Source organism: Jatropha curcas, chromosome 9 (assembly GCF_041381405.1).
Source record: "Jatropha curcas cultivar XTBG-Jc1 chromosome 9, XTBG_Jcur_1.0, whole genome shotgun sequence".
Classification (NCBI taxonomy): domain Eukaryota; kingdom Viridiplantae; phylum Streptophyta; class Magnoliopsida; order Malpighiales; family Euphorbiaceae; genus Jatropha; species Jatropha curcas.
Window position 1 is genome coordinate 1,821,475 of NC_143159.1, and position 17,810 is coordinate 1,839,284.

Below are 17,810 nucleotides of genomic sequence, written 5' to 3' on the forward strand. Positions count from 1 at the left end.
CTTTTAATATCACAATGCAATTTGGTTATTACATCTCTATTTCCAAATTAAATTACCAGAAACCATATATGATTCGGAGAAAGAAAAGAAAAGAAGATATAAGGTACTGATCATCTCCTTGACAATGTGAATCAGAAAATCAAAGAACTGACCAATCACTGTAACACCCCTGCAGTTTTATTATTTTAAACAGATAATTAACATGATCCAGAATTTCTTTTAAACAGATACTGATTACTGCCATAAATATAAAACCAGAACAATTAGAGTATAGCAGCATAAGCATCATTTCATTAGGACATTCTAACAGAACTTGACAATTACAAACATAAAGACTCTTTTGCAGAAACATCCACTTGAAAACAAATGGGTGTTTATTTCGCCACTAAGTAGCACACAAAGCAGCTGCTTTAAATTCTTCAAACAAACAGATCAATTATTTCTTCCAAAGGAGTATATTTGACATCAGGATATAGCTCAGTAGCTTCAACGCCCCATGATGGGTCAATCTCAAAATTGGTCTGATCACCCTTAATAAAGACTGAGTGGTTGATTGCTAGACCAATATTGATTGGAATAGGAGCCGCTGCAACAATTAACAAAAAACAAACATAAATTCACCAAAACTTAATTGATAATGAAACTTGCATGTACTGATTCTTTTTGGTTACCTTGGATGTCCTTAAGAAGCTGCTCTTCAGGAACATAGTTTTTCTCAAGGTTCTTGCCTGTCTTCTTCTCCCATAAAGCAACAAGCTCATTGTATGTTACAATATTCTTAGGAGGCCTAATGAGAAGTGTCTTGTTCAATGTTCTTGGATCATCTACAGCTTTTGTAGTGTATGTTCCAATGTCTTCTTCTTTGTTAAAAATTGCTGTAAAACAAGTCAACAATCATATTGTGAGATAAAAGGATTATCTTGCATATTATCAAATCCTGACATCGCTTCTCAGGAAGAAAAAAATATACCAAAAGAAAGCTCAATTTGCCACATTAAACATTTAATAATCTTCAGCAAAATTACCTTTGACGTTGCCGTCCCCTAAGATTGTGATTTTGCCTTCCGGAGAACCAGTAACATGTGGCAGTAGCAAAATAGGAAGGACGTAGGAAGCAAAGAAGTTGGAGGGAACATAAGTGTAGGGTATCCCTTCAGCTTCAATGGCGCGCCGAACGTTAGCTTTTATCTCAAATGCAGTTTTGGCGGGCTCAACGGCATTAACATGATCCACATCATTTCCGAACTCTGAAGGCAAGAACCTCTGCACAATAACAACCAAGTCATTGGCGCGGGGTTTGTTGGGCTCACTTTGAGCTTTAAAAACTACCGTGGACCCAATACAGGCCCAAATCTAGCCCATTTTATTAGGCTCCTTTGGACCCAAACAACTATTCCAGACCATTAGGGCCCATTTATTTTAAACCCAATTCAGGCCCAATTCTTCGCCCACTTTATTGGGCTTCATGTGGGCCTAAAAACTTACTTTAAGCCCAATATTGGCCCATTAAGAAAATGTACACCCAAATTTATTAGGCTCATTTTGGGCAAAAGAATTTAGCCCAATTATATGGACTCACTTTGGGCTCCAAATAAACACAATGCAGGCCCGTTCTTTACCCACTGGGCCACTGATAAGTTGGTAAATGAGCCTGTTAGCATAACAAAGCACAAGCATTGTCATGGAAAGCTAGAAACTTCCACCATGCACTGTTTCAAGAACAGTAAATAAAGTAGAGTTTAATAAGCTTAGGGAACAGAAAACAAGCTTGCGTTTTACTGGTATATTTTAAAATCTGGATGAACTCATTAGCAAACTCATTCAAATTTGCATTTATATTTAGTCAATCAACAAAACCTGCAAGCAGAAGGATAGAGTACAAGTTACCTTAACATTACCAGCCTCTTTAATGGCAGCAATGATCTTGGTCTGATCTGCTAGTTGCAGATTACCGACTGTTGATATCACCACATCCACCTGCTTAATGGCCTTCAGCAAACTCTCGTGATCGTAAATATCTCCCTGCATGCCCATGATTAATAACAGGATTATACATATATACCTTCTCTTAATTATTTATGTATTGAAAAGGATGATAATAATAATAATAATAATAATATATGGGCTTACAAGAAGAATGTTGACGCCTAAATTCTTGAAATTCTCAATAAGCTTTCCCTTGGCTGGATCAGAAAGTGTGCTCTCCCTAACCAACGCGAAGGTGGGGTGGCCTGCCTTTGCACTTGCTTCCACTATGAATTTTCCGATATAACCAGTTCCTCCAATAATCAAGATCTTGCTTTTCTGTGCCATTTTCTTTTCAAGTGTTAAGTCTTGCAAAAAACCCACCCAAGGTATACAAAAGTGAAGGGGACTGCTGAGCCTTCTTTATGTAGCCATCAACTATTTATAGACAAGATTAATTAGGGATGTCAAATTATTCATAATATCTTATTTTCTTTTGATTTTTTTTATTTTTTAATTTTTACAGTATGAAGTACTAATTTATTTTTTTATGCATAATGCTAAATTTAATACTTTTAACAAAGAAAGATCATAAATTAGAATTAAAAAATTCAAACACGTCAACTAAAGAAAAAAAAAAGAAAAAGAAAAGAAAAGAAATCTTGGTGCGGTTGCAAGTTATTGTTGGTTGAGCAGTCCCTTTTATTTTTTTCTAGAAGTTTTAGCTTCCTGGGTTTAGTTCTTAAGAAAGAAGATTCATGTGCCTGCGGTGGTTAAGGTGAAAATCAAACAAAGTTCAATTACAGTAGCATCTTTTGATGTGGTGGTTGTGGTGTCGTCTACTTTGGCTTATGTTTGTTTTTTTTTTTATTGACACTAAATTAATGTTATTTTTGAATTTAACTCCACCAACCATGAACAATTAAAGAACAGTGGAAGTTATAATTTGAGAAAGCAAGTGGCAGACAGACAGACACTATCAAAATTGTTGACATGTGTCTCCATCATTCATTTTGAAGAAGTTTGGATCTTAAGGATAAGACTCCATGATTATAGAGTAAAGCTAAAGAAAACACAAGCATGCTTAATCTTTCACATAACTTATCTTTCTTTTTTTTAAATAGGAAGAAGAAGATGAAATACAAAATTTGGTAACCGGTGTTATCTTCTTACTGCTTGCTGACAACTGAAAAATTATTGCCTTAAAGCAAATCTATTGATCAAATTAGGATCCCTTTCAGAAAATAAGGCTGAAAATTTCAGCTCTAGTAAACAAATGGGCCTAGGTCCATTTAATATGAAAATGGCCCACACATTTTGTTGTATTGAACAAAAACTTGGATCGAGCCATTTTAATGGACCTTATCTAAAGAAAACTAGTGCTTGTTTGGATTAATGAAATACAAAATCCATATATTCCTTCGACTGTTGTTTATTTTTTCTCAATTTTCTCTTTCAGTAATGTCAACTAAGCTAAGTTTTCTTTTATTTTTCTTTTTCTTTTTTATTTTTTTCAAAGGAGAGAAACAAAGAGTTACATCAAGTAACATCTAAAATAGTATACCCCAGCTCGACAAGAAGCAAAAGACTGCAAATGCAAAAAACACTCCAATCAATAGTTATTAATTAAACCAACCAGATGGAGTGGCGTGGAGTGGAGTGGAGCACTCCAATCAATCCAACTCAAGCTCTTGGGACAATCTCAATCAGCTTTTTCATTCTGACCATTTCTGGAAGTGTATATAAATATATATATATATTACAAGATTGATTTGCTTAAACTTGTAACTGGTTTTCAGAGCAGCCAAAAACACAGAGAAGAAGCCCAAAGCAAATTAACCATAATCATTAAGGAAAATTCACAGTGATAACCAATACAACATTGCAAAACTGATCAGTACATCTAAATCCACCCATAAACAAAAACCACTCATATTTACAGCATCACAATTCATACCGTACCCTAAATCTACACCTGGATCTGTTTAGTTATATCACCCGCATATTATATATAATTATATGTACACCTACATGAAACATAACATCAATATGGATAATTAAGCACTAATTCCAGTATTATTGTCTTTTGATGTGGCCAGATTTGCAATATGGAATTGCGGAACATAATTGTAAGAAGAGTTTTCCAGCACAGGAGGTTCATTTAGAAATGCCCAGTTGCTCCTCGTCCACCTGCGCATTTTAATTATTACAACATAAGTATTTAATAATAATAATAATAATAATAATAATAATTTAGAACCTTAACTTCCTAATTAAGGATTTAATTAAATAGCTCACCAGCCATTTTTCTTTATGAATTCCTCTAAGCTTTTTTCAGTTTCCATGTCTATTAGCCCCTCCTTTGTTTTAGTCCCTGGCAAAGAGCTTGATCTTTGAATCTTCATTCCAAACTTATCATCCTGTGTATTAGTATATACCACCTTTTTCAAATGAAAATTTATTTTTACATCCAAAATACTCTTATAGTTATTTTCAATTAGAAAGATTTAAAACCTGATGAGTTCTTTCTCCTGATGGACTGGAAATGGCTTTGAGATGTTCCTCCTCTATCTTCTTCTTTGACTTCCAGTAAGCTTCAATTTCTTCCTTAGTAAATGACCAATTCTTCTTGTATTTCACTGCGACCAGTTGTTAAAATAAAAATAAACACTTTGTCATAATCAATCAAAATGAAATGGGTTGATGATAAACTAATTACCTGATTTGGGATCAGGGACAGGCGAGTCCCAACCTGCCATTAAAGACCCCATTGTGTGATTCAAAACCTCTCAAATGCTTCTATCACAAAATGACTATTGGCTGTTAATGGGAGAGGTGTTTTATCCTAAAGTTGAAATGGTGGTGGGGTCCATCTCTTTTTACCCTCATCCTCTACAGCAATCTTTTGTTTAATACAGTACAGACAAAGGGAGCAATTTTATATTGACTTGATGAGAAAGAATTTGTGAGCTAAAGTTGCACCATTATTGTGATAAGCTCCAACAACTTTTTGATTATTAAATCGTTTGGCAGCCCACAGATTTATGTGCACTGATCCAGCTGAGGAAGATAGTTTATTTGTGATGTGATGCATAAGTGGTTTCTTGTATTTTTCTAATGAAATTGTTTTCTTTCGTTATTTGATAATTTTGTTTATTCAATTCTAAATCTAAAGGGATATTTAATACGTACAATAAAAAAAAAAAAAAATCCAAACTTAATAATAGTATAATAGCGCTCTCCCGAAAATTTCCACCGAACCACGTTTGACTTAAAAAAAAAAAAAAACTTGTTTTTGTGCGTGGCACGCGTCTAGGCTTTTATTGCGTCAGTATCCGCCGTGGATGTAACATCCGATGTAATAATAAATTAATATGTACTCTTATCAAGGGATTAGTATGGACAGCGTTTGACGAAATATCAAATTTATCAATTTCCACCTCTGGTAGCCCAACGTATTTTAATATTTCAAATTTTAATATATAATGAAAAATCTAAATATTAACTTAATGAATCAGCTAAATGCTTTTACCGGGTTTTGAATTAACCTTCATTGAAAAAAAAAAATGTAGATGAACCTATTAAATATTAAAAAAAATACAGAAAAATTTAATATTAATAGAATATTTTTATTTCTTTTATTTATCAATATAATAAAAAGATTACAATATTAACTTTATTGCATGAGAGAAATGAAGTCTTGTGTGGATTTTTAAAAAATAATTTTATCTCGCCCATATTAGGTTGCCGCGAGAGGTATTTTATAATACTAGAGGTGAAATTAAACCTCTTCTAATTGAGTCGGTGTCCAAAGTGGATGTAGCGTCCCATGTAATAATAATCCCTATCGTTATTGAGAAATGACAATGCGATAACGCCTAATGCCTCCAAAAAAATCTCGTCCGTTTACTGTCGACTTTTGGGGGGGATGTTAACTGAAGCGTGAGAATCAGACGCCGTGACGCGATGGATGATAGATTGGGCCATGCCTGTCTTTCTCTGAATCCCATCGCTGGTGTATGTGTGGTCCCACCAACAAATAGCTAATTGTGACTTGCGAAGAATCGAGAACCATGTGCCTTCAAGTTCATTCTAGAACACCCTCTTCACAAATCCTGTCACTTAATAGCCAGTATGCCATTTTAACCAAATTCCTCTGCTCCTAATAGTTTCCTTGATTTCTGGTTCTAAAGAAGAACGTGCTTCCAGAAGTTCAAATTAATAGGCACAATAGATGCAAAATTGTACTGAGGATTAGATCTTAATTAATCATAGTATCATCAGATCAAAATATCACCAAAGTTGTAATTAAAAAAAAAAAAATGAACTTCTTAGTATAAGAGTCAAATAAACATTAAAAATCCTGCTTTATGGCATTAACTTGTCCCATGGAAGAAAACAGAGTTGCAACAACCAGAAGTAGGGCAGAGCCGAAAGCAACATGGGGCATAATTCTACCCTAAACAAGTCAGGCATTATTGGGAAAGAAAGTAATCCCTTTTTCTTGTATTTGCACAAGACAACAAATATTTTTTCGAAGTAATATGAAGATTTGAAATTTAAGTAACAAAATGCCTCACGGACAAACCTCATTTTGCCGCCAAGGGTGCTTTATTTGGTAGGACCTTATCTGGAAGAATAAGTTCAGGGGGGGTTTCACGAACAACACCCAGCATTGAGTCATACTCTTCATCACGACGAGCAAACTTCTTGCGAAGCAACTTCTCAAACTCGATCTCATCAAAAGGCTTAGCATTCTCAGCAGCATGAACCTGTGCGAGATTAGAATAATTGGCAGCAGACTGTGAAATAAAGGCTATCTCCTCATCCGTAAGCTTTCTCAGAAACTTTGCTGGATTGCCTCCCCACACCTACGTATATTACCAAGAATTAATGCTAGGATTTTTAAAATCATGCCTTAAAAGCTTGAATTAAGCGAAGTAACTTCCACGCAGCACTTCCAGTCGTGGGAAACAGATCTCAGACTAAAAAGAAAAGAAATGGGGGGAAAAGAGTTCTACTGGATTATGAATCCCTGCTCCTATTTAACATCTGTTCAATAAATACAAATTATAAAGGAACATTGCATTAGAATCTAGAAGGATGAATTTTAAGTAGTTTTTCCTATATTTTCTATTGGTAATCAATAATTAACAACTCAGAATTATTACACTAATATTTAAGCCTAATCATTTCAATCATGTGATGCAAAAGGGGAGGTGAAGAAGGTATGGAGAGTAGAGGGGAAAGAGAGGGAGCAGAGAAGGAAAATGGCATACAATACTAAAATTTTCTTTTCTTAACTAGTTAAAAATATATCAGCCAACCAGAAAATCATGCAGTTTCAGAACTCAAGCCGCAGTTTGTCCAATTTCATTTAACAGTATGATGCACAAGGAAAGACGGCCATCCCGTTACCATGTTTTTCACGACAACAGCAAGACTTGGTAAGTAATACATCAATCATACAAGTCTGATTATTCTTTATATCCATTAATCAACAAGTTCAAATGACTAATTCATTTTCCAATTAAATTATGTTCATAAATCAAAACATTGTGCATAAATTATTCACATGAGCAGCACTTATAAAAGCATTACCAACCTACTTATTTTTTTTCCATTACGATATACCTACAATATATTGCACCTTTTAACTCCAAATTTCTTGAAATTTACTTCTTATGTACATTGTGAATTCATTCATATTGCAAAGCCATATAAGCATCCTCAATAAATATATTGATGCATCTTATTGACAACTAGTTTGAAGAATATGCTGAATAACTCCCACAAAAATAAACATTAAGAAAACAAATACCTCTCCAGCAGGAATCCTAGTGTTCTGTCTAACAAGGGCTCCAGCAGCAACCATGGCATGCTTCTCAACAAAAACACCATCAAGAAGTGTGGCTCCCATGCCAACAAAAGCCTCATCCTCAACAGTACAGCCATGTAAAACAGCACTATGACCTGGCCCGTTCAAATTTGAAATCAAAATGCATAAAATGGTCGAAGCCCAGATCAGGTTAGTCAAATATTAAATATACAGCTGCAACCACATTGCTCACCTACAGTAACATTATCCCCAATTATAGTTGGCAGCACCTTTCCACTTAGATTAGATTTTGCAACATGCACAAGGGAATTGTCTTGTATATTAGTTCCAGCTCCAACGCTAATGCTGTTCACATCACCTGACCAAAGTAAACTGACAAAATTATTGACAAAAAAAAAAAAAAAAATCAACTCGGCCAAACAGATTTAGTTGCCATATGCTTGTCACAAATACAAAGAATGATATACCCGTTTAATAAGCTAAAGGTATGTAAAGAAAAGAAACTCAGAATTAATTAGATAATTTCTGTAAATAGAGGCAACACACAAGCATTGCATAACCAAAATACCAAAGTTTGCTTTATATTACAAATATGGGAATGACAAAATAAACAAATGGACATCACTGTATTTTCTATTTCCCGACATAAAAAAAAAAAAGAAAAAAAGAAAAAAAGAAGACAATAAATTTTTCTTTTTGGAACTTGGATACCAGTCTTCTTTTGGGAAGGTCTCAAACAAGGTCCACTTAATAAACAAAAATGTTAAAAGCATAATAAGTCTTGTAAATCATACCTCTCAAAACACATCCATACCAAACGGATGATCCTCTTCCGACTTGAACATCTCCAATGATAGAGGCACTGGGAGCCACAAATGCCTCCTTATCAACCACAGGGGCTTTATCAAATATGTTCATGAGAGTTCGATGCCTAGACACTGAAAACATAAAACAAAATTAGTAACTAGATGCATACAATCTAGAATAGCAAAATGTATATCATACGCATCCATAAAAGAACAAGCAGCAAGTTATGATAAGGCATCTAACTTGCACAGCGCCATCAAAAAGAAAGTAAACACAGACGTGGTATTTTTTTAAAAAAAAAAGGACGCGAAAGTGGTATTTAAAGCTCCCGTTACATGACTGTCATATTTATTTAAGGAAGAAACGTATATTTGTCATTTTTCATTGATTAATGAGGCAGAACCAAGAAATGATCCTAAAATATGAACTTTTCTTAAAATGATAGTGAGACTACAAAACTTCAAATAAAAAGCAGACCATGATATACTTTCGACATTTCACCTAGCTTCACTACAAGAAAGCAATCATCAATACATCACCGGAAGCAGCAACAATTACAATTGAACGACCTAAGAACCGATACAAAGAAATGGTAGAACATTTCCACCAATTCAAAATTACATCATCGGTAAACTTAAAATGTCTGCTAAATGTTCACATTTCAAACATTACACAAAGCAATGCCGAATCAATAAGGTTAAGCTCCGCAAAATCAGAGTTACCTAGCCTAGGCGCAACAAGAGACATAAGTACGAATTGCATTCCAAAATATCTGATCTAATTTGGGGGAATATTAAAAGAGAAGAACGAATTCACAAACTATGCCAAGGTGGGATCTAGGGTTTGGAGAAAACAAGAAGCTTACGTTGCTCTTGGAAGTAGTAATTGCCTTGAAAGCGGCAGCCGAGGCGATCAAGGGCTTGACCGGTCTCGCGAATCCAGAATCCAACGGTGTATATGGCTTTGCCAAGAGTCCCCATCTTCCTCCTCCTCTTCTTCCTCTTCTATTGTTGGTTGGCGTCAGTGAGGTTTCACTGATTAGCACAATCGGAAGGGTTGTGGTAACAGACCTCTTCGAGTTTCACCTGCGTGTTGTATGATGCCTAATGAAGCTACAAAAAATTTTCCTGCCGAGTGTATTTGGGGGAATATGCCGTAGAAATGGGAGGGCAAAATGGGTATTCAGTCATTGCTTATTTGCCTGTCAAAAACAAATAAAAAAAAAAGGGTACTCGAACTTCTTGCTGATTTCCCCAAAGAACCAGTTGATATTTAGCTCCATATTCTTAATTTTACCTTTCTGTCAAAAAAAGATTTACCAAACCCTTTGACATACTCTAAAATGGTTTTTAGGATCGATTACGATGTCGCTACTAGTTCTTCAAGTTTCAGTTCTCTGATTAAAATTCAATGATAATGGAATATGAAAAAGCTTTAATGTCATTCAAAATGATAGAGAATAATGCTTTTATCAGGACGGGAAAGTTTTCCCGTTTGGTGGAAACATTTTCCTAATTCCGATCAAACGAAAACGTTTCTTAAAATTTCCTCCTCTACTTCTTGAGCTCATTTACTAGATAATTACACAGGCAGCTAACCAATAGGGCCAACAAAATTTGGGCCTACAGAATAAAGTCTGTCTTAAAAAAAAAAGTTCAAATCGGCTGCAAAAAATTGGCCCATTTACTAAAGTTTTACATGCAAAAGTTTATTAAATTTCATGAATGTTAATTTTATTTTGACATTATTTTTTGGAAATGGAACTTTTTAAATGCTGAACACTCATTGTGTACACTTCATAAAAGGATGTCTCCTAGAATATTTCGCATTCTAATTCTGAAAACTAATTATTTCGTAAATATTTTCTCTCAAATCTAATTTAAGCATTGGAGTATTTGTTCGTTTCTCTTAGTTTATAAAAAATTATTTTTAAAAAAATATTTAATATGATCATAGCCAATATTTTTAATATTTTTCTTAATATACTCCTACGTCAACATTAAACGACTTATATGTTTTTATACTATTTAATATTGCTTATTATAAATGATTTAATGAGAAAATTATTGATACTAAGATAGATTAAATAGGGTTACATTAGAAATTAACAAGTCAATTGTATTTTTAAAAATGAAAGTAGTATATAATTTAACTTATATGCTTATATTATCCATATAAATTATTTTTAATTAGTTAAGAAAAAATTGGAATTAGAGATTATTTATTATTCGAATCATAGAGTCCAATTTCATTTAAAAAGGTAGGTGATCGTGGTTTTTGAATTAAAAATAAAGAAAAACAAAAAGGTCTTTTGAGTTTTGACCTATTGACGCATGCAACTTACGGATGATTGCATGCATTGAAATTCTTAAAAAAAAAAGAAAAAGTTAATGATTTATTTTCTTAATTAGCATACGCATGGTAGTCTCACTCATCGTCAATCTTATTATACCAAATGATGGTTAATTAATTAGTTAATTAGCATAATTAAGCATGGACGACAATTAGCACAAACAGAATCATAACAAGATCTAGTGGGCTCACCACTGTAAATTAAAGGTTTCAAACAAGCTAGCCGATCCATCAAGTACCGACAAACAAAATATGTCCAAAAAACAAATAAAAGCAACCTCCCTTTCCCCTTATTTCTTCACTTCTCATACTCATTACCAAATAGTACCAATCGATTAATTCATACTAATACTGACCAAATTTCACGAGCACTCAAACTATATAATACGTGTAAGAATCCCAGCTAAATCAAGAATTCTGAATGCTCTTATAGTAATAAGTAAATACTTATGAGTTTAATGGTGAAAAGTTTGAGGTTAAACATGTGTTTTGGTTAAAAATATATTTATATTTCTCAAAAAAAAAAAAAATCAAAATCAAGCAAGAGCAATATAGAAGAGAATTATTTATTTTGATCGCATGGGCAATGCTGAGTTAAGGATAAGCATATTTTGATGTAATAATAATAATAATAATAATAATAATAATAATAATGTATTTGGTATGTAGGGACTCAGATACAGTAGCCATATCGCTCTAATACATTTGTGGCATAAAGAAGATTCTAATCCAATCAATCAAGGAGAAACATATTTTGGTTTTCAAATATCATGTATATATGGGCTAAATTCATGTCTGCCCAGTCTTATCCATGAAAGGAATATGCTAATCCCATTGATGGCTTGGTGCCAGCTCTGCCTGTCCATGTCCGCTTTTAAAATATACCCATTTAGCAGCAAAGCTTCCAACTATATAACAGCTTGATGCAACCATCTGTATGACTTGGCCCCACTGCGGCCATATTGTACTAGATAGAGCCTTTCTTTCTCTTCCATTAACCTATAAATTCTAATTATCTAAATCTAAATTCTAATTAGGGTTACCTATATTCCATTTTGGTTGCATCCTTTTGGGATTATTATAAGATTGGAAAACTTATTCTGTTTATCCACGCGCAAGTAGCTAATCGAGTGGTCTACATTAATTAGTCACGCACTAAGAAGCAAATAAATACATTTTTAATTAATTAATTAATCTACATATATTCTTAACTTAGACTTAAAGCATGAGATTAAATTATTCCACTAAAAAATTTCCATACATTTAATTAAATTGTCATTATTTGAAAGTATGGTTTTCTTTCTCATTGTTTGCCGTGAGATGATTATTTGTAACATTAAAAGTTTGAAATTTTGAAGAATTTTACCAATATACTATCATAGTTTAAGCTTGAAAATGCATGTATAAATTGGGAAAAAAAAAAAGGAATTTACATAAATATAAATGAAGATAATACATGAGTAAGTCCGATGTCTTTGGAAGCTTGGATAACACTCCAACCAAGCGAATTAAGGACTTCTCTGGGTGCGGCAGTTGGTGGGGTGGACCCTCGGGTTTAGGTGGCACAGTTTTGAAAACCTCTCAAGTGATGATATTTCCAAAATAATTCATTTCTTATCAAAATTCAAAAGCAGGACTGTCTATATAGCATTAATATATGTCTATATCTACATAATGAAAACATTAACACAACTAATCAACAATTGGAATTGCTTTGCTTGTGCCTGCTCTGCTAGTATTTATTATTTTTAGATTAATTAATATTCCCTTTTCTTCAATTAAATAATCAATTTGAGCATAGAAAAATAGTAGTAAGCATTACTAAAAGAAAATTTATTTAAATTCCATTGTATAGTAGATTCCACTCATTTTCTCTCCAATTCTTTGTTTATTTTGTTGGTGATTGTCGTTTTCTGATGCTGCCATGCGTTCACCGTAAGGAGACTGACTTCTTAAGACTTTAATTGACCAAGACAAATGATTAAAGTAGAGTGGGTTGCACGTGTACGTGTGACTCTTGCTGCCAACCTTTCTGACATTGACTCACCTGCCAACGACTTGTGGGCTCCCCACTCCACATGCTCAATAAAAAATCAATGTTAACTTCGCCCCTAATTTATTTTTTTTAACATAATTTCACCATTTTTATTTAAAAATTTGCTTGTTAATTAAAAATACCGTCTGCAATATTAAAATACGAGAAGAGTCCCACTTATTAAAATTTATGAAAGAGTGTGCACTATATCTAATATGTGCATGCACGTTACATGTTTTACATTTTAACCAATAAAAAAAATATTATATTTAGATTCATTTGTTGGATTTATGTATTTAAGTATATGAATTCAAATATTATAATATTAGTGTTGATCTTAAAAATGACTGGCACGCAACGATGTTTGGAGCTCATGAAAGGGGGAAGGGAAAAATTGGACTGTAGCCAGGCCATGTAAAAATGAGGTGGCTTTGTAGTGTTTTTTCCACACAAACATTATTAGTACACGCTCTAGGAAGCAGCTGGCCTCAACTCTCATAGCTAGTGCTGTTTATCAAACATCCATATCCATGCACCTTTAATAAAATAATACATTTTCATAGATAAGGTTCAGTTCAAGGTGCAAAGAGCAAAGTTAATTTTGACTCGTTTAATTAATCTTGATTAATATTAATTAAAGGAGTACTCACGATCACGATCACGATCAGACGGTGAAACGAAGATAATGATCATAGGATTCCAAGAAAAGTTAGGATATAAGCATCAATCATGAACCGCGATGCATGTCAAATGGTCCTTCTCAAGCATATAAGACAATTTATCAAATCGATTTCCAAGAAATTTCAATGGTGGGATGTTAAAGATGATCAGTTATGAATTCTTGAAGATGACGGTAATATTCTTTAACATTATTAAGCGACAAATGTTTTAAGGAATCACGTGGAGTCTCTACTCTCTAGTGCTGAAACCACTGCCTATCCTTTTAAACAAAGCTACTGCCGACGAATATTATACACTTCAAAAATTAAAAATCATCTTAAAAAATAGTTATAAATTAAACATCGCAAAATGCCATTTTATGTTTATTTTGAGTATATTATATACTCTGTTTATTTATACCGGGTCTATTTAATTTAGAAAAATGCTAATTTAAAATTTAGTAATAATCATAAAATAAACTATTAATAAAGTAAATAGTGAGTGTTTTTCCGGTAACCCGGGATAAAAGAAACTGAATTGGCGAGTCTATCCCATCCGAGACAATCTTGGTTACAGGAAAAGTACAGCGTACACGTGTTGTGGATAACAAAAACTTTCCGTCCAAGCGAAAAACACACAAGAAAACCCCACAAAATTAACGGACAAAAGCAAAAGGTGGTTAAAAAGGAAAATACAAGTTTTTAATAAAGAGGGAAAGATGAGAATTTGGGATCAAAGCGAAAACATTGTGTGGCTGTGGGCCTGTGGCAGTGTGGAGAGGAGGAGAAAGCTCAGGCTCTGGCTCAGGCTCAGGCTGGTGGCGTAGGCGAAGTTAAAAAGTCTCCTCCCCGCCCTCCTCCACTGTCCCGGTACAATAAAGACGTTTTCAGGATATTATTGTTATTTTGATCTTCATAATTATATATCCATCTCTCTGTCTCGCTTACAGAGAAGTTTTGTTTGCACCGAGACAGTGGTGCCCCTGAAATTCCTCTTCCCGATCCCCAATCTCTTCGAAGTTCTCCGGAGAATTTCATCGTTTCCAAAAAGTTTGTCTCACAATTGATACAAGCATATGAGTCTGCCTCTGCCTTCTACCTTCTTTTAATCTCATCTTCCGTATTGCTCTCAGACTATTTAGATCTGCAATTCTCCGAGCTCACAGCCATCATTGAAGGTATTGCTGCTTTCTTTTCTTTTCTGCTCACTCTCTCTATCCTTCTCTTCTTTTAATTATAATTTATTTACTTTTTAAAATTTGTCATTCTCATGCATATTAAGTAGTCAGCTTAAAATTGTTGATTTTTTTATTAGGATCTATCCTTTCTGTTCAAAATCGAAAGATTGCTCATTTGGTCGTTTGATTGAGATAAAGTTTCCAAAACGATTTGATTATGGTCTAGCTGAAATCAATGACCTGTCGCTTACGTGGATCCCTGTTGGCTGTAAAAGGCTATCCATTATAGATATCGTATCGGGTCGGGTGGTTCTATCTTTAATTGTACTACTGGTTGTTGATGTCCAACTCTTGTTTGAGCAAAAGATTGTCCAGGAATGACTTGTTTTGCATGGGCCCTTCATACTTCATAGCAGGCCTTGAGTTCGTAACAGGGGAGCTGCCTTCTTTAATTTGAGATCAGTCGTTGGTGTCAAACGACATGGATCATGGTTTGTGCATGACCAACGGTAGATCGTCTTTAGCCCCTGGTAGCAGTCGATTCATTTTAAGTCATGGGTCTTGCATGTATAATCAGACGACAAGGCGTCCATATTCAAATAACAGCAGTTACCAAGAAAACTGTTCCGGCCGTGCTTCTCGCTTTTATGCATGATAAAACGACCAGTCATTTATTTGAGCTTTAACAGCAGGCGATTCATTTTAGTCATGGGTAATAAAACGGTCATTTGATATTAACTTATTGATGAAAAAACCATAGGTAGGCAGAGTCTAGCCCATGTCAAAGGCCAGGCTTTTGAAAAACTGAAAAGATTTTATTTTAAAAAAACAAACTTTTGAATTATTTAACGTATTAGCAGCTTTGTGTTTAATACATATACGAATACGAATTGCTTGAACGTTATTAGTTTTTCTGTTGGACTTGTAATCTCAATTTAGTCCATCTCGTGTTTCTGAGCAGTGAAACAATATAATTCCATTGAGATGTCATTGAAGGGCTTTGTACGTGAGCTTAAGGAGATAAGAGATGATATAAGCACCCTGTCCATTGGAAAATTACATGGAATGGGAATGCGCCGTCGTGGGCGAGCACACATCGCACCTGAAAGTGGGTGTGAAGTTTCTTGTGAAGTAATTGATCAGAGTCCATGGGCAAACTTGCCCCCTGAATTGCTCTATGATATAATTCAACGTGTTGAGGCCAGTGAGACCTCATGGCCTGGCCGGAGGGATGTAGTTGCTTGTGCCTCTGTTTGTAAATCTTGGAGGGAGATCACAAAAGAAATTGTTAAGACACCTGAGCAATGTGGCTCGCTCACTTTTCCCATCTCGCTCAAGCAGGTTTTTTTTTTTTTTTTTTTTTTTTTTTTTCGGTCTCTCCTTTGAACTTGTTTCTCCAACTTGTTAGCTGATACTAAATAAATTTATGTTTCTCTGCATCCTTTTAGCCTGGTTCAAGAGATGCTCCAATTCAATGCTTTATCAGACGGGATAGGGCAACCTCAACGTATCTCTTGTATCTTGGTTTGAGCCCTGGTAAATTATTTCTACTTGTTTCCTTTTATTTTTAATAAAAAAATGAGTGCACAGGATCTAGAGAATGTTTATAGTGCTGTTGAAGCAAATCCTGCTTCATTTTGGTTTGTGATTAGTAGAAATGCCAATATTGAGTTATTTACTTGGGATGCAACATTTTGCTGTCTAATCAGATTGAAATCTTGAAAGATTACCTTTACTATGAGCTTCTTCTATTTTTAGATTCTTGGACTTGTTATAAACTATGAGCTTCATCTAATAATATGGTGCTTATTTAATTGCAGCTCTATCTGGTGATATGAGTAAACTGTTATTTGCAGCAAAGAAGATTAGAAGGGCAACAAGTACTGAGTTTCGAATTTCTTATGTTGCAAATGATTTTTGTCGGACTAGCAACAATCATGTTGGAAAACTGAAGTATGTTCATTTATTTGGCACTTTCGAGTTTAAGTTGCCGTATTCTTCTGTCATAAACTAAGCGGCTAATTTTGAACAGGTCTAATTTCCTGGGAACAAAATTTACCGTTTACGACAGTCAACCTGCACACCCAGCTGTACAAGCCAATTGCAAGCCACACAGAAAACTGCATTCAATCCAGGTTCCTACATCAGTACCTGCTAAGGACTATAATGTGGCCACTATTTCTTATGAGCTCAATGTCCTCAGAACCAGAGGCCCGAGGAGAATGCAGTGTACCATGCATTCAATCCCCATCTCTGCAATTCAACAAGGAGGAACTGCTCCTACTCCAACAGAATTCACGAGATGTAGTGATGAGAAAATTCCAACATCGTCCATATCAAAAACTAAGGAGCCACTTAGTGCAATCAGTTCAACTAACCTTTCTGAATCGACTGAACCAATTTGTAGCCAAAAAGATCCCTTGGTTTTGAAAAATAAAGCACCAAGATGGCATGAGCAGCTGCAATGCTGGTGTCTAAATTTCAAAGGACGTGTTACAGTGGCCTCTGTAAAGAATTTCCAGCTGGTGGCAGCCGTTGAACCCAGCCAAAATGTGCCAGCAGAAGAACAGGAAAAAGTTATTCTACAATTTGGAAAGATAGGGAAAGACATCTTCACCATGGATTACCGCTACCCACTGTCTGCATTCCAAGCCTTTGCAATCTGCTTGAGTAGCTTTGATACTAAACCAGCTTGTGAATAACGATATTATTTCGCAAGCATTTGCATCTTGAACCATATTGACATTAGTCTTCCCCGGAAATTTTGTTGTAAATATTCTCTTTAAAGGAAGCATTTAGGAGTTTGCCTTTTTGTCAAAATTTCTGCTAGTGCATGCGTGTCAAATGTACGCAAGTTTCAACATTTTTTTATTTTGCAGAAATGTAGTTTCAGATGAGAAATCATCTACCCCGACTGTAATTTCTTCGTTACAGAGAATTCTACTTTTATCCAACTTGTATATTAGAAATCTTGT

General features: G+C 34.6%; 4 protein-coding genes across 5 annotated transcripts; 1 reads left to right on the plus strand and 3 right to left on the minus strand.

Annotated features, from left to right (window-relative positions):
* Positions 1 to 155: 155 nt before the first annotated feature.
* LOC105633813 (eugenol synthase 2) lies at positions 156 to 2,402 on the minus strand. The gene is made up of 5 exons (XM_012216498.4): positions 2,131 to 2,402; positions 1,888 to 2,022; positions 1,026 to 1,263; positions 672 to 875; positions 156 to 586 (listed from the first exon to the last, which is right to left on the minus strand). The coding sequence occupies exons 1-5, from the start codon at positions 2,311 to 2,313 to the stop codon at positions 420 to 422; spliced, it is 927 nt and encodes a 308-aa protein (XP_012071888.1). The 5' UTR covers positions 2,314 to 2,402; the 3' UTR covers positions 156 to 419.
* A 1,383-nt stretch (positions 2,403 to 3,785) lies between these two features.
* On the minus strand, positions 3,786 to 4,866 carry LOC105633812 (DNA polymerase epsilon catalytic subunit A). Of its 2 annotated transcripts, none has more exons than XM_089725948.1 (4): positions 4,685 to 4,866; positions 4,480 to 4,604; positions 4,264 to 4,406; positions 3,786 to 4,155 (listed from the first exon to the last, which is right to left on the minus strand). In XM_089725948.1, exons 1-4 carry the CDS (start codon positions 4,734 to 4,736, stop codon positions 4,023 to 4,025), a joined length of 453 nt encoding a protein of 150 aa, XP_089582074.1. In that variant the 5' UTR covers positions 4,737 to 4,866; the 3' UTR covers positions 3,786 to 4,022. The 2 variants fall into 2 exon arrangements, with proteins under 2 accessions (XP_089582074.1, XP_012071887.1); XM_012216497.4 differs by having other exon boundaries at positions 4,264 to 4,385; positions 4,685 to 4,852.
* A 1,447-nt stretch (positions 4,867 to 6,313) lies between these two features.
* On the minus strand, positions 6,314 to 9,822 carry LOC105633811 (gamma carbonic anhydrase 1, mitochondrial). Its single transcript, XM_012216496.3, has 5 exons — positions 9,477 to 9,822; positions 8,599 to 8,742; positions 8,037 to 8,162; positions 7,787 to 7,938; positions 6,314 to 6,836 (listed from the first exon to the last, which is right to left on the minus strand). Exons 1-5 carry the CDS (start codon positions 9,589 to 9,591, stop codon positions 6,555 to 6,557), a joined length of 819 nt encoding a protein of 272 aa, XP_012071886.1. The 5' UTR covers positions 9,592 to 9,822; the 3' UTR covers positions 6,314 to 6,554.
* Positions 9,823 to 14,358: 4,536 nt separating this feature from the next.
* TLP6 (tubby like protein 6) lies at positions 14,359 to 17,804 on the plus strand. Its single transcript, XM_089726133.1, has 6 exons — positions 14,359 to 14,835; positions 14,973 to 15,547; positions 15,797 to 16,176; positions 16,284 to 16,371; positions 16,656 to 16,788; positions 16,868 to 17,804. Exons 2-6 carry the CDS (start codon positions 15,487 to 15,489, stop codon positions 17,535 to 17,537), a joined length of 1,332 nt encoding a protein of 443 aa, XP_089582259.1. The 5' UTR covers positions 14,359 to 14,835; positions 14,973 to 15,486; the 3' UTR covers positions 17,538 to 17,804.
* The last annotated feature ends 6 nt before the right edge of the window (positions 17,805 to 17,810 follow it).